Below are 17,604 nucleotides of genomic sequence, written 5' to 3'. Positions count from 1 at the left end.
GACGTCTTCTAGTATCTTGTGTTTAATTCGATAAAGTACATACTTAACAATTTGCACATGGATAGGAAATATCAAAGTCTGTGTGAATAGGATTAAATCTGGTGCAAATTACTCACATAATTTATAATAATTTTGTGTAATTATATTCTACGTTTATAATTCAGATATTGTTTAAAAAAATCTATATATAGTTCTAATTTTGACTTTACGTGGACTTGTTGTTTATTTTATATCCCTTGCGGTCATAAAACTTTTCACTAGTTTAGGCAGTTAAACATCTGTGGCTTTCAATATTTAAGTTAGAACTTTCCTACTGAAGGGAACTGAAAAATATGCGGTCATAACACAGTTATACAGTGTTAATGTTTTATTAATAACGAAGCTAAAATTTGTGAATAAATTCATTTTCGTGGGAACCAATTTTCGTGCATTTCGTGGATATTTGATTTTGTGCTTAACGAAGAGTGTGAAGTAAACTTATATTTCGTTGAAATTAATATTTGAGGTTTCCCTGTACTCACGAAATCATCGAAAATTGGTACCCCATAAATAATAATGAATCCATAGTAAGCACATGCAAAACATCTTTCACCGACTATTGTTAGTCACAATATACCCTTTTGAACAGTAATCATCAATATCTTTTAATTATATATAAAATGCCATTTTTTATGTTTCTGGCACTTGCTCTTAAATAACAGTTATCCAGTGAGGTCAAAACAAGTATGTGTTATGTGATAAACATTCCCTGTATAAACTACATGTCAGTCTTAATGTTATAGAATAATTTGCAGCAACTTGTTTATCATGTATTTTGTTTTGCAAACATATTGAAATCAGGACAATAAGCTTGTTTATGGGAATAGTGTCGTTATGTTTGCATTTTACTGTTTATGAATTGGGTGAATTTGATTTTCAATCGGACAAATCACGAATTTAAAATTGCCTAGATGTCTCAAAGTAAGAATAATGTGTCTTAAAACGTTAAGATAATATGCATATTGTAAACAATGATGTAATGTTTTTCGAAACCTTAAATTAGACAAATCTTTTGTTCGTCTATATTCAATGTTATAGGGAGAGTTTCTTATTTCACTAAAAACAAGGTCAGAGTTCAATCTCATTTCAAGTGTTATTCAGTTACATAAAGTCGTCTTGAACATTGGTTAAATGCGACATCTTTTATAAGAGTCACTTGTATAATAATCTAGTAACACTTCTTCTTTGGTATTAAACATCTTGTAAATATATCTTACTCTTTGTTCATGTTCTTATAAATGTTATTATACATTCATTTTCTTTTTCTCCAAACAAATAATAAAATTCAGATAATATTTTGATGTATTTCTGAGATTTATTTATAGGATTTCTTTGTGTCTTAGAAAACTATCAACACTTATCGTAGATCTGTATTTATAACGATCGGGGTGATACAACTGCCTACGTTTAATCAAGGATATCACAGGTTAGCTGATAAGTTATCCTGTTGACATTAAATATAAATGACAAGCTAATGTTTTGTAAAATCACCATTTAAAAAACTTTGAAAATGGTCTTAACAGATATAAAATGGCGCTACTTTTACGAACTTTTATTTGTTTAAGTGCTCTACTTTTTCTAATTTGATTTGTGTGTTCCTATTGTTTTGACTATCGAGCGCTATCAAAATTTCCAAAAATAGACACACTCTTTTTTTTATAAGAGAGCGAATTAAACAACTGCTAAGCTATTGTTGCATTATTAACAGGGTGTAGTCCCTAAATATTCTACACAATTATATGATAGTACGTTTAGCTTAATGTTTCTCACAAATGTAAAAAGTTGTATATGAACATGGGGCATCATTCCATTTGCTTATATCCCCAGAAAAGAAATATGCACAGTCTTCTTTGTTGCCAGCATTGTTTGGTTCGCCAGGATTCCAATTAGTATAAGTAAGTGGTGTATTGTCAGCTTCCCATACAAAGCGTCCTTCTCGTACAGAATCGTGTGCTCCAATCCAAAAGTCACCTTGGCTCTTATCTTAAAATAAACATAATGATGTCAGAACTATTGTCATAGAAATTTGAGAACGAAGTAAGTAAATCGAGATGATAAAAATAATTCAGTTCATATGTTGCTACAAAATTATCGGTCTTACTTTTAAAAATATTCACTGTTTGCTTATATTCTTCATAATAATGGATTTCAAGCAATCTGATTTTAGCCTTATCGCAGCTAAATCATAATATTTTGAATAAAAACAACATAAATCGTGTTTTAACAAATTATCGATAATTGACCGAGAATGCGATAAGTCTTGTTTTAAAATATTCTATTACTTTAAATAGCTATGTATTTTCAGACTTTTCCTGTCAATTCATCAGTACCTTTTATTAAAAGGGGTAACATCTTATTTTATCAGATACAAAATTTAGACCAACAATATGGAAAATTATGAACAGTGTATAAAAGTATTTACTACTATAATAAAAAAAATGCTTACTTATAAAGAATTTCAAGAACCAGTTTTCAAAGGCATTGTCAATTTTGACAAGAAATCCTCCCCTGTTACGACAATCAATCTACAAAATAAGTGCATTTAAATCCAGTTTAAGTGCTAAAAATAGTTAATTGTTATCAAAGGTATCAGGATTATAATTTAATACGCCAGACGCGCGTTTCGTCTACATAAGACTCATCAGTGACGCTCAGATCAAAATAGTTATAAAGCCAAACAAGTACAAAGTTGAAGAGCATTGAGGACCCAAAATTCCAAAAAGTTGTGCCAAAAACGGCTAAGGTTATCTATTCCTGGGATAAGAAAATCCTTAGTTTTTTGAAAAATTCTAAGTTTTGTAACAGGAAATTTATACAAATGACCATATAATTGATATTCATGTCAACAGCGAAGTGCTAATTAAGAAGTATTAATTATCTTCATTGCACCAACATGTATCGGACTAATATAACCAGCCAACTTTGTTTTTGAAAAAAACAAGGAAATATACTACCATGATTATAATTTGGTTTTATTTCTTGCATATTTATACAAAGTGTTAAAAATAATTTCAACTTAAAAGTGCAGTTAACTTTTATAGAAAAGTTATACTTTGCTCTCGATATCGACTAGATGAATTGTGTTCAGCAACAATAATAAGCAAGTCCGTTTTGGCGAGGTAATATTCGAGCTAATCAAATTCGTATTAAAAAAATAAATGGCATTACTTTTTAATACGCAATTCATTTGCAAAGTTAATATTGCTGCATTGTAAAGAGTTGCCATTGTCATATATTTTCGAGTACATTTTATTGCATCATGTCAACGACTGGAAATTCGTCTTTGGCTAGAATATTGATATACACTTATTTACATGCACTACGTTGCGATACTTGTTCGGTTTTATTGTACAACGTACTGTTCATTTCATTGTCAATTCGACGCTGATTGCCATGAAAAACGTGAATGGGTGAAAATACATATATCGAAGAACAAAATGGACAAATGTGATAAGCAACATGGAACATACGCTTTTTTTGAATAGAAATGTATAAGTAGCGGAAGGGAGTGTCGACAATCTGAAATTCGTACATTTTTTTCATTAACATCATGCAAATGTTTTAGTATCACGTGCTTGGCGTTCTCGTCTTATCTTTATAAAATATCAGTTCGTTTGCTAATATTTGATATAAATATGCATACCTTTGCATCATTCCATGTCTTCTTTGATTGTAATTGAAAGTAGTAACAACTATTCATTAACTGTTCCCATCCAGATCCACACATAACTGTAATAGCTAAAAAAGCACACATATTTCTATTTACGCATCAAATGAGAATATTATGGTTCTGTCCATCTTTAAAGGGAAACATGTATACAATACAAAAGAGTCAAGATCTGAAACCTGAGTTGATCAGACTACACAAACCAATAGAGCAGATATATGATGGTTGACCTTTGAATGTATGATACATGTGTAAACTAGACTACACAAACCAATAGAGCAGATATATGATGGTTGACCTTTGAAGGTATGATACATGTCTACGACAGACTACAGATATATGATGGTTGACCTTTGAAGGTATGATACATGTGTACGACAGACTACACAAACCAATAGAGCAGATATATGATGGTTGACCTTTGAAGATATGATACATGTCTACGACAGACTACACAAACCAATAGAGCAGATATATGATGGTTGACCTTTGAAGATATGATACATGTCTACGACAGACTAGACAAACCAATAGAGCAGATATATGATGGTTGACCTTTGAAGGTATGATACATGTCTACGACAGACTACAGATATATGATGGTTGACCTTTGAAGGTATGATACATGTGTACGACAGACTACACAAACCAATAGAGCAGATATATGATGGTTGACCTTTGAAGATATGATACATGTCTACGACAGACTACACAAACCAATAGAGCAGATATATGATGGTTGACCTTTGAAGATATGATACATGTGTACGACAGACTACACAAACCAATAGAGCAGATATATGATGGTTGACCTTTGAAGATATGATACATGTCTACGACAGACTACACAAACCAATAGAGCAGATATATGATGGTTGACCTTTGAAGATATGATACATGTCTACGACAGACTACACAAACCAATAGAGCAGATATATGATGGTTGACCTTTGAAGGTATGATACATGTCTACGACAGACTACAGATATATGATGGTTGACCTTTGAAGGTATGATACATGTGTACGACAGACTACACAAACCAATAGAGCAGATATATGATGGTTGACCTTTGAAGATATGATACATGTCTACGACAGACTACACAAACCAATAGAGCAGATATATGATGGTTGACCTTTGAAGGTATGATACATGTGTACAATAGACGACACAAAGTCTTGAATACGATAGATCTGCGAATTCGTTTGAAAGGGATCTCTCAGATTATATGTTGCTGGGTCGAAATGTTAAACGAATTAACTAAAAGACGATTCTTAAGGGGTAATTCAGATGAAAAAAATAAAATATGGATTTATTTGTTTCTAGCATTTATAGGAAACCGGAATATAAATATTGTCCTATTGGCAGTCAGTTCGGTTCAATTTTAACAAAATAAGCGCTGGACACTGGTTCTCCGGTAAAGCACCCAACGTCCGAGTAAAACAATGATAAAATATAAATTGCAGCAAAACTTGTAAATAAAGAACATGGAACATCCTCATAGTATATTCTTTCCAACATATCAATTTCAGCATGTAATTTTTTACCGTCAATTTGTAATGATCGAGACAGTTTAGATGAAAAAATGTCAAAAAAATACATTTAACGTCATTTTATTTCCTTTGACGTCGTTATCTGATAGCGTGATTTTCAATACCGAAAATGCTAAAAACTTTGAAATCATTATTTTTACGGTGTTTTTTTTATCTTTATTAATTCTCAAAAACTTTTATGTGCGTTTTTCTTGTGAGTTGAAATTAACACAAATTAAGGTGATAATCTTCCTGTGGACTGTTTGCTTGTGAACTAGTACACCAAAAAAAATCGACTCAGCGTGTTGGTCTTGAACAAAGCAGAATAAATATTAATATCGTATTAACATGCTTTCGACCCGAATATGCATATAATTTGCCGCCTCCTCCCCTCCCCCTCCTCCTCCTTCACCTCACCATCATCATCATCATCATCTAGTGTGCCAATCTGTGTTACCATGAATTATCATTGATGTGGTCATATTTATAAATATTTTCAAAATGCACAAGAATGGCGTATAATGCATTCATCCCTTGCTTTGAATAGTTTGAATAACTAAGAATATTCTTTTGTAGACGAAACACAACCCCTGAATCTTTGATAGGTTACTTCCTTTGATATTCAATAATACTTTTTTCCTTGGTATCGGAAATTAGAAATGTTAATATAGGAGAGTGATGAGACGTGTTTATATCAGATCAAAGGATTAAACGAATCACTTTTATTGATAATGTTTAAAGTTATTACAATACTGCAATTTTAGAGGAATAATGATTGATTGATTGTTGTTTTCTGAAAGTACAGTGGCAGATATTTCATGCAGAATTATGACCGAGAGAAGAATTTTCAAACAATAAATAAGATATTCCATGCGTTGTCGTTAAAAAAGAATTTAAAAAAACCCAAAGTTAACACTTATAAAAATAAACAAAACCATGACGAGAGTGAGACGACAAAAACAACAACAAACAGCGAAAAATAAAATATAAAAATATTTTCCATAGATTTTTTATTCATAGTAGGCAACCCTCTTTGTTGGTTGGTTGCAGCAAATTAATCTCACCGACTTTAATTTTAAAAAAGAAAACTAAAAACGACCAACTAAACAGCTTCTCCTTGTAGATACTCTTATACTAGTAGTATAATGATTTGATTTGTTTTGGTGTTTTAACGCCACTTTTAAGCGCCGCCTTTGGGCTGTTTCGTGGCGGCCAGTTTTTATTTGTAGAGGAAGCCGGAGTGCCCGGAGAAAACCACCGACCTTCGATAGGAAAACTGACAATCCTAGTAAATTAAGATTGGAGTCGAGTGCACCCGCACGAGCGAGGTTCGAACTCACAACCTCAGTGTTGACTCGCTAGTGATTACAGTAGTAACTACTTAGACCACTCGGCCACCGAGGCCCAGTAGTATTATGTATCCTATTCCGCTTGAATATCTGATATTTATTTGAAATAACCCAAGATATATGAGGTGGTTTATAGAATAGAAAATAATGCCCCCCCCCCCCCCCCTTAAAAAATAAAGAATGAAGAAAAATAGGCAATCAAATAAAGAATAGAAAATAATGGGGTGTAATTAAAATAATTGTATAAACATTATAAGAATAAGGTAAAGAAAATACTGATTTCAGTAATAAATAATTTACAGAATAATGAAACTTTGCTTTTTTTGCATATCAAATTTATTATTGATAATTGACAATAGACAAGTAGATCATTTGGAATGAAATGTTGAACTGGTCGTAATCGGAAATGGTTTATTGAAATAAGCGATGCAAATTATATACATTCATAAGCATCGGTATTTTTCTCCAAAATCACGATCTTGCACGAGTTAACGTATCATTTCGTTCCAAAGCTCTATTTTGGATTTATCTTCATCATTTACGCCCAGCGCCGAATATTTGAGAGCCAAGGATGTAAAAGAACAGAAAGAGTTGATGAGCCATATGACCAAAAAGGACATAAAAAAAAAATAGCCAAATCATTCGAAGATTAACTTTGCCCGATGGAGTTGAAACCTTAGTTTCTTTATAATTTCAAAATTTATCAATGGATAATTAAAGGGAATTGAAAGGAATTGCAGAAATAAAACGGCTCTTTCGTCGACATAATTCCTGCATCTTCAGTTTCATATTTGTAAGATCCATAACTCATTATAATTAAACAAAAAACAAACAATTTAATGGTAAGGGTTGGAAGACTGATGCTTGAGAACGGATGACATTGTCTTAGATTTTTTGGGGGTATTTTTTGTACCAATAAATGTTAAATATATTTTAATATTCTCCAAAACAATTGATTAATAGGCAATGCTTTAATATTTTATTGGACAGTAGGGCAATCAAGGATAAAATCTAGTTCTGGTGATTGAATTTTTAGTCTCTATCGGATTTCAGATTTCTCTTAATGTCGGTTAACTACCGGTACTGTCTCTGTTATAAAACTGAATGCAGCTTCTCAGTACTAGTACCTCATATGACAAACAAAATATGATCAAATATACATCATGTCATCTTAACTTCTGTTTATTATCCCAGATATCCAAATTATCACGAAGAAATTTCTCCCCCGTTTGGTTTAATCAGATATTCAGATATTAATCAAAATTGATAAATGGTATCATTTGTGCAGTACAGTGACAGATTTTAAAAAAATGGGGTTGGGGTGCGGGGTAGTGTCGTCATACGTATGTCGTTGATACAGACAAGAAGATTTATCATGTCAATATTATGATACAACAGGAAATTTTCATATGCAGGATCTGAACACAAGAATTTTACAGAATAATCATATTTCTTACTGAATAGAGAAAAATGGCCTACAGAATTACAGAATACAGAAATGTAGACCCCCCTCCCCTAATCCAGACCGTCATATATATTATATTGTGACGGATAGTTTTGTTGATCTATTTAAAAAGTAAAATCACAAAAATACTGAACTCCGAGGAAAATTCAAAAGGAAAGTCCCTTATCAAATGGCAAAATCAAATGATAAAACACATCAAACGAATGGACAACAACTGTCATATTCCTGACTTGGAACAGGCATTTTCAAATGTAGAAAATGGTGGATTGAACCTGGTTTTAAAGCACTAAACCTCTCACTTGTATGACAGTCGCATCAAATTCCATTATATCGTTTATTTATTATTTAACTGTTTTAATTTTCGAAAAGAATATTTGTACAAGGTGTTGTTAATAACTGTAACGGACAATATATACCATACCCTCTCAGCCGACGTCGTAATTTCATTTAAATGAAAGAAAGTATTTAAAAGCTTGTTTCCCTGTGCAACATGATATAAAACTCATTAAGCAGAGCAATTTTAATGGCTACTTGCATAATTGTTAAATCGTATTAAATTCGGTATCAAATTTATATTAATAATAAACGTTACATATCTTGAATATTGAAAACAGGTTAAAATTATGTACTTGCATTAATATTGATATTTATCATAATTTATATTTAGTAGTAAATACAGAAGTTTTGAATATTTGATAAATAGCCTGCTGTTTAATCCGTATCGCTCAACTTTGATGCGCACCCATTATCACACCCCTTTATCACATGACTACCCTTTATCGCACCCCTATTTGGATTTCTCATTTATGACAGTAGTGATTCTGACTAAATTTACACGAAGTCCGATGTTTGTTAAACTAGATTTTTATATTTCAAATCCGCACATTTTACTCACCAGTCTCAAAGTAGTCTCTTGTTTATTACAGTAAACTTGTTAATAAATTGTTGGTTTATTGTTGCTATTTTTTTATTAACATGTTTTATTCAGAATGTGTTTTATATAGTACAACATTACTAAAGGAGGATAAAAAGAACTGAATGAACTACCATACAAAACACAAACAAACAAAAAATACAATAAGCAAAATATTTCTATGGACAACAGGACCTAAATTGAAAGGTAACCCAATAAGCAGTTCCTATATATGATAAAACTTTTAAAACATGGCAAAAATGAATAAATCTGAAGGTAACCCAGGTGCTTTAGATCAGTAAGCAGTTCCTACATACTCTCCTGTTTAAATCTGTGATAAAGCGTATACATGGCAAAATCCGTATCACATGCCGTATCATCCCTCTGGCTGATATTGGTATCTCGGGATGATACGGCATGTGATACGGATTTTGCCATGTATTATTCTCTATAAAATCATCCGGTTCGTTTTTTTTCCTAGGTCTGAGAAAAAAGCGACTGTGTTACACTTAAACAATTGATTAATAAAAATTGTCACATGGTGTCTTCTTATATCTATAATTACAATGTATGTTATTGATCTGTAAGCTATATATTCGCCATCCGTAATAATTATCTAATATGTTTATTTGGCATGCCATACTCGATAGAAGTGCGGACGTGATAGAAAGCACTCTTTACCAAAACGTCAACGGAGATTACATTCCACGGATGTTACATTTCGAAGATTAATACGTGTACATCTGAAGATAGAATTTGTACTAAGGGACTTATCATTTTTTACCTGGGAGGGGGGGCTGGTCATTTTGAAATCATAAATACAAAATTTCTTGATCCCCCCCATAATATTTCACTATTTTTATTTGATCCCCCCTGTAAAAACATTTAAAAAATGTGACCCCGCCTCTATTAAACATGCCAAAATTTTAACATGCAAATCACTTATCATGTTATTTCAAGGAAATATTGAAAATGAAATATTCTCAGTGGATTGAATCCCAAAACTTATTTGAGGGAAAATTGCCTTGAAATAGGGCTCTCCCATCATGAGGCCTCTTCCATGAATATTAGTAGGTAGAGCAAGCCAGTGCTTTGAGTAGCTTTTTCTGATTTTTTTTTCTAATTTCCTATATTGGGCTATTAAAGAAAACTTGATTCTGAGTAACTCTGTAAAAATATACATTAAAAAGTAAACTTTTTGAAACAGTAACAACACATTATTTATATGTCCCTCTCTTGAACGCTGCTTAAACTTAAGTTTTACGTATGGCCTTATTGAAACCTCCATTGAGTCGCTAAACTTTTATATGGATAGTTCCTGCTTTCAGCTTGAACAATTCAATTACTCATTTATTGTCACAGTTCATTCATAAATGTGTGATAGTAACCTCAAATTTTTGATTTATTAGCCTAAAAAGTACAAATTTTGAGGGAGTGAGAGGTATAAATGGACCCAAAGGGCTCTTGTAATGAAAACAAAAAGATACATTGGCAATAATGCTTGTTAATTTAGTGATCGACGTGAGTAAAATATAACAACTAAATTATTCGGATTATGAAGCACCTATGCATTTTATATAGGACAAAATGACACAAAATGGCAGCTTCCTACATCACCAAAGTCTTGTGGTGTCTTACTTAATTGTATATGAATGGTGTTAAAAATATCTTTCAATTAGACTGCTGTAATGTTCTTCTTGACATTTTGTCTCTTGAAGTATGTGAACTACTTATTTCCAAATGCAAAAAATATTGATCCCCCGACTTTGAATTTATAAAAAAAATTGAACCCCCTTGTCCACATACAGAAAAAAAACTTGATCCCCCCTGCATTTTGACCCCCCCCCCCCCCTCCCAGATAAAAAATGATGAGTCCCTAAAATTAAATGTTGACAACGATATCGATCTGTTGGATGTAAAATTTATTTTTAAAATAGGTGTTTGTTTAGAATAGACCATTCCACGGAGATCACATGCTTAACAAATCTCTGCAGTTTTCAACTTTGTTTAGTTTTTCAGACTGATATGATTTGGAATAAATGACCATTGTTATAGGCAAAATTATTTATGGTAATCTTATAGTCAAATTTAACTCAAATCACACTCAATGTTGTGCTTAATATTTTGTCCTGCTTGGTCTTTTTTCCGTTAACGGAAATTACAGGTTTACGAAAAAAATATTTTGACGGCCGGTGTACCGATCACTATCGTTGTGCAACATGTACTAAACTTTATGAAAATTAAAAATATAGATAATAAAGAAATATAAAAATCTCAGATATAAGTATAACAAGCTACGGATATATATAACTCGAAGTCGTTAGTTTTGCTTTCTTACGGTGGGACAAATTAACGTCATAAAATGGGCGCTTTAACGGAGAACCAGTGTGAAACGTTATGGATGTATTATTGGCTTGGAAGTCAATTATTCAAATTCATTTAAATACTATGTATTCTGCAATTTGTTTGAACCTTAACTCGAGGTGGCTTGCGCATGTGTTTAGTTTGTTTAGTTAGTAGCATCAAAAGGATGTCAACATTGAAAAGGAAACAAGAGAGCCACTAGAAAACTTTATTTCGTTGACTGAACTAGCCTACAAAAAAATAGTTCTTATAAAGAAAGAATGATGATATACATATTTTTTAAAACTTATTACATGTATTCAGACAGATCTAAAAAACATCAATATACCTTTGAACGTGTTTTTTTTTTTTTTTATCAGTTGGTTTATTTATTAGTTATATGCATGTATTAATCAGGTCATATTACAATCGGAGGTTATGTTGATGGTTAGTTAGATGACGTCTAGTCTAGAATACACATGAAGCGCAGTGTTGTTATTACGAGTTCATTTTTCTATTGAACTCTATGCAATTGGAATACACATTTAATCAAGTTATGACGTTTGTCCAACAATCATTGATATAATTCTGATTTGTTGGTTACTGTCACACAGACGTTTATCCAACACTCATTGATATAATTCTGAGTTGTTGGATTACTGTCACACGGATGTTTTTCTCAAACTTATTGTTTTCAATCTGAATTGTACAGTTACTTTCATACTGACGTGTTCAGCACTCCTTGATAGAATTTTGAGTTGTTTGATAACTGTCATATTGCCTTTTGCATACAATTATTGATAGAAATCCGAGTTGGTCGGTTACTGTCACACTGACTTTTATTCAACACTCATTAATATATAGGAACATTCTAGTTTCATCATGAAAAGCTTTGGATGTTACCGTTTCTAATTGATTACAATCAAGAATTTAACATTTCTATATTTATTGACATGATAGTGTATTTAGATACCTGATTCTCCAGGACTTCCTTTTTCACCCTTTTGTCCTCGTTCTCCTGCAATTGATAGTAAGAGTAACCCATTTATACATTATTTAGAAATTAAGGTTTCAACTCAACCAGGCAAAGTTTAATTTAGATGGCTTTTTCTATATCTGGGTTTCCTCTCGTAGATTTCTGTGAAACATAATTAGCATCCCAAAAGAGTCGTACTCACGTGCAACATAACATATGTTCATAATGTTTAATAAAAAGTATATAATTTGTAATCAATATTTTGTTTGGTCTACAATAATTAGTCAACATCATTGTATGTTCACTTTCACATTTTATGTATACAAACTATGTAATGAAAAAAAGACATTCCCCAATATATGTTCACATATAACTTTTGTAAACATTTATGAATTCACATCGTAATATGGATTTAAACTGTACTTAAAACTTTCAATGTAATTGTTCATAAAATAACGTGTGTATTAATAAAGATTATAATATTGCTACATTTATTCAGATCATTCTATATCATCAAGTTTCTGTTTTACTTGTTCCTAGAAGTATTTCTAAAATGGATATAAAGGCCATAGTCGTTATTTTCTGTGTCATTTGGTCTCTTTTGGAGAGTTGTCTCATTGGCAATCATACCACATTTTCTTATTTTTATATAAAGTATGTTTTAAACATGTAAAATTTGTATACTTAAAGTAATTATCAGACCGACAATGAATTTGAGAAGGGCAATTAGACAAATAGATACTTTAGTAACGTATGATTTTGTCGCTAGTCCGGACTTCCCTTTTCAGAATTAAATAAAAATGAATTACAATATTCATCATAATGAAAAACGGGTTATTAAAATATGTGTATATATATAAAGGCAAATGAATTATTTTTCAGATATGTGACATTCAACTCATAGAACATATTTCATGATTTTTTTATTTAAATTGATCAACAACTGTCTTCTGGTATATAACCTATCAAACTATATTTTTAATAGACCAATCTCGAGTTGTGTTATATGATTAATGAGTAACATCGGTTGACTCAAGGTCAATCGGCGTAAATAACGTCAATAAAAAATCGTTTCATACTTCATAATATAATTACTGTTACATGGGAAACGTAAGGGAAAATGCACGCGTTTGAAACTCGTCTATTATGATATTTAAGGATTGGTACTATTAAAACGTTTAAACCCACTGCAATTGTTTGCACCTGTCCTAAGTCAGAAATCTGATGTTTAGAAGTTGTCGTCTGTTGATGTGGTTCATAAGTGTTTCTCGTTTCTCGTTTTTTATATAGGTTAGACCGTTGATTTTCCCGTTTGAATGGTTTTACACTAGTAAATTTTGGGGCCCTTTATAGCTTGCTGTTCGGTGTGAGCCAAGGCTCCGTGTTGAAGACCGTACTTTGACCTATAATGGTTTACTTTTATAAATTTTGACTTGAATGGAGAGTTGTCTCATTGGCACTCATACCACATCTTCTTATATCTACATAGTTAATCAAACAGATCATGTACTTTAAACATTCAACTTGAACTTATTTTTATAGTCTTACCTCTTTGGCCTTTGTTGCCAATAGGACCGATAATTCCTATTGAGCCTTTGTCACCTCTGATACCCCTTTCACCATGTTCACCATTTGAGCCAGGAAGTCCATTTTCCCCATTTTGACCTTTATCACCTGTTTGTCCTTTTTCTCCAGCTAATCCTCTGCTTCCGGTAGGACCAAGTAGACCAGTTAGGCCTCTTTCGCCCTTGTGACCCTTTTCACCAACCGCACCTTTGTCTCCATTTGGACCTTTTGTGCCAACTGCACCTTTGTCTCCAATTATGCCTTTCCGACCACTTTTTCCTACATCTCTGTTTTTACCTATCTCACCAGCTGAGCCTTTTGTACCATTTCCATCTTTTTCTCCCATTGGTCCTTTTTCACCTTTAATATCAAATAAAGAGATGTGGTATGATTGCCATTGTATGAGACAAATATACATTAGAGTTCAAATGAAATAGATATAAGCAATTATAGGGCATCGTACGGATTTCAACAGTGAGAAAAACCAATACTGTATAGTCGGCTATAAAAAAAATGTGAAACAATTCAAACGAGAAAACTAGCAACCTAACTTATAACAAAATTACTTACGATAACCTCTGAATTACAGGATTCTGACTTGAGGTAGGCACATATAGAATGTGACAGTGTTAAACATGTAAAAATCAGTTGCAATTGGCTTAAGTCAAAAGATCGGTTCGTGACACAAAAAGAACTAAAAAACAATTGACACAAAGCAACAATATAAAGTACTCGCAGTTACTGAAAGCTAGTGCAAAGCCAGAATGTAGAAATAACTTTAAAATATATGTTAAGCGACTTGAATTCAGAGTGAAAGCTGCTTCCCTTTAGAATAAGGCATTATAATGGTGTCTGCAAATTTAGTAGAATCTATTGTATATTAATAGAATAAATTTGATTAAAAAATAAAAGGTCTATAAAGCCAACATGACTCGAAATATCATTTAAATGGTAGTGTATTTTACCCAATTGATTTGAAAAACCTCTGAACTTGTCTTTCTAAACCGGAAGTATTTAATGCCAATTGTTGTATCTGCTTATCTAGTCCTGAACTCTTTTCCATATAGTACGCTGAAATACAATGTAAAAGTATCTATCTAACATCAACATGATCAATGCAATTTATCTATTTAAGGAAAGAAATATGCATTAATTATAATCGAATCAAGTGCCTGAATGGTAAATTAATTGCGAATAAGTATATATATCTTCTGTTGTCCATATTTTTATAAGATTTTATAACGGGGGCATTGTTATAACATCGGTTGTTAAGAATATTTTACCCTAAAATAAAACTTCAATTACATTCAAAAACTTATATAAGATTAAAACTCAAATTATCAACAATTTATATGAATATAACAGTATCAACAATACAATAAAATACAATGACAAAACGTTTTAGGCAACTGCAGGTTTCCTAGAACAATAATCTGTCGTCTGTTTTTTCGCTTTTTAAAGTTAGTGTAGCATAATTAGCTAAAAAAGAGCAAAACAACAAAAGAACTTAAGGAATCTAGACAATACATTGATTATACAAAGTTTTAAGCCGATAGAAAATATGACAACCAAATGTAAACACATATCTACAAAGGCAAATATCAAGGGTGTGCTCTTTTCGTGCTTTTCCCAGATCTATCTAAATTGTTTCCCACTTCCCACTTTTTTCCTCTTCCTTTTAATAGATTTAACTTTTTCCCCTTATATCCCACATCCCCACTTGTTTTACCCTCTATATCCCACAGCCATACTTGTTTTACCCCGATATCCCACATCCCCACTTGTTTTACCCCTATATCCCACATCCCCCCTTGTTTCACCCCTATATCCCACATGCCCACTTGTTTTACCCCCTATATCCCACATCCCTACTTGTTTTACTCCCTATATCCCACATCCCCACTTGTTTTACCCCTTATATCCCACATCCCCACTTGTTTTACTCCCTATATCCCACATCTTAACTTGTTTTACACCTATATCCCACATCCCTATTTGTTTTACCCCTTATATCCCACATCCCAACTTGTTTTACCCTCTGTATCCCACATCTCCACTTGTTTTACATTTATATCCTACATCCTCACTTGTTTACCCCTTATATCCCACATCCCCGCTTATTTTACCCCTTATATCCTACATCCCCCTTTGTTTTATCCCCTATATCCCACATCCGCCTTGTTTTACCCCCTATATCCCACATCCCCACTTGTTTTACTCCCTATATCCCACATCCATACTTGTTTCATCCCTATACCCCACATCCCCACTTGTTTTACCCCCTATATCCCACATCCCCACTTGTTTTACCCCTATATCCCACATTCCCCTTGTTTTACCCCCTATATCCCACATCTCCACTTGTTTTATCCCCTACATCCCACATCCTCACTTGTTTTACTCCCCATACCCCACATCTCCAGTTGTTTTACCCTCTGTATCCCACATCTCCACTTGTTTTACCCTTGTATCCCACATCCTCCTTGTTTTACCCCTATATCCCACATCCCCACTTGTTTTACCCTCTGTATCCCACATCCTCACTTGTTTTACCCTTATATCCCACATCCTCACTTTTTTTACCCTTATATCCCACATCCCCACTTGTTTTACCCTTATATCCCACATCCTCACTTGTTTTACTCCCTTTTTGAGTTGAAACACTTGTTTACCCCTTATATCCCACATCTTCACTTGTTTACCCTTATATCCCACATCCCTACTTGTTTTACCCTCTGTATTCCACATCCCCACTTGTTTTACCCTTATATCTCACATCATCACTTGTTTTATCCTCTATATCCCACATCCTCTCTTGTTTTACCCTCTGTGTCCCAAATCCTCACTTGTTTTACCCTTATATCCCACATCCTTACTTGTTTTACCCCTTATATCCCACATCCCCACTTGTTTTACCCCTTATTTCTCACATCCCCACTTGTTTTACTCCTTTTTTGAGTTGAAACATATTTTATTTGCTTAAATATGCAAAAGGGATGAGACACAAGTTAATCAAACTTATAAAGTCTTATCCCATGAACAATTTATAACAATAGAATTTTTTACAAAGCATGCATGCAAACAATACATTATATATATTGGATATGTAAAAAGATGATGTGTGATGATGTGAGTGGTTGTACACATTATACATGAATATGCACTTTAGTGTGCTGTATTACACAATTAGAAACCTCTTTGACTATTTAATAAATTCATATACATTCTTTACAATTCTTTCATTTTCATCATTAGTTAATGACGAATCACCGGAGGTTTAGATGTTCAAATTTAGTAGAGAGTTCTCTGGTAACCAGTTCAGATTATTAGATAGTTTGATTCTTATATTCGTATAATTAGGACATTCAAAAAAGAAGTGAAATGAATCTTCACGCTTAGCACCACAGCTACAAGACGGATCTGAAACTATATTGACTCTGTTAAGATCATAATTCAAAAAAGAGGCTGAGAATCTTAGTTGAGTCAAAATGATGTTGAGTTTACGATTGCCAAATTTATAATATTTAGGTACTTGGGCTTTTGAATTCAGTTTAAGATTTTTGAATTCAGTTTTAAATTTACCTAAAGAGTCAATGTTGCGGGTCACCACATTAAGGTTATTCCACAGTCGTATAGTTGAAGGTATGAAGGATTCTTGGGTCAATGAAAGTCTACAAAAAGGGTATATTATATCATTCCCATTACGTAAGGGGTAAACAGCTGTACTTTGGATTGTTGGTGGAACTAAATTG

General features: G+C 32.7%; 1 protein-coding gene across 1 annotated transcript; it reads right to left on the bottom strand.

Annotated features, from left to right (window-relative positions):
- Positions 1 to 247: 247 nt before the first annotated feature.
- LOC127721334 (collectin-12-like) lies at positions 248 to 14,203 on the bottom strand. Its single transcript, XM_052228087.1, has 5 exons — positions 13,835 to 14,203; positions 12,284 to 12,328; positions 3,683 to 3,777; positions 2,486 to 2,564; positions 248 to 2,022 (listed from the first exon to the last, which is right to left on the bottom strand). Exons 1-5 carry the CDS (start codon positions 14,196 to 14,198, stop codon positions 1,796 to 1,798), a joined length of 810 nt encoding a protein of 269 aa, XP_052084047.1. The 5' UTR covers positions 14,199 to 14,203; the 3' UTR covers positions 248 to 1,795.
- Positions 14,204 to 17,604: the final 3,401 nt, after the last annotated feature.

This window comes from Mytilus californianus, unplaced genomic scaffold (assembly GCF_021869535.1).
Source record: "Mytilus californianus isolate M0D057914Y unplaced genomic scaffold, xbMytCali1.0.p SCAF_12, whole genome shotgun sequence".
Classification (NCBI taxonomy): Eukaryota; Metazoa; Mollusca; class Bivalvia; order Mytilida; family Mytilidae; genus Mytilus; species Mytilus californianus.
Note: the sequence above shows the minus strand (reverse complement) of the source record. Positions and strands in the feature narration are given on the sequence as shown.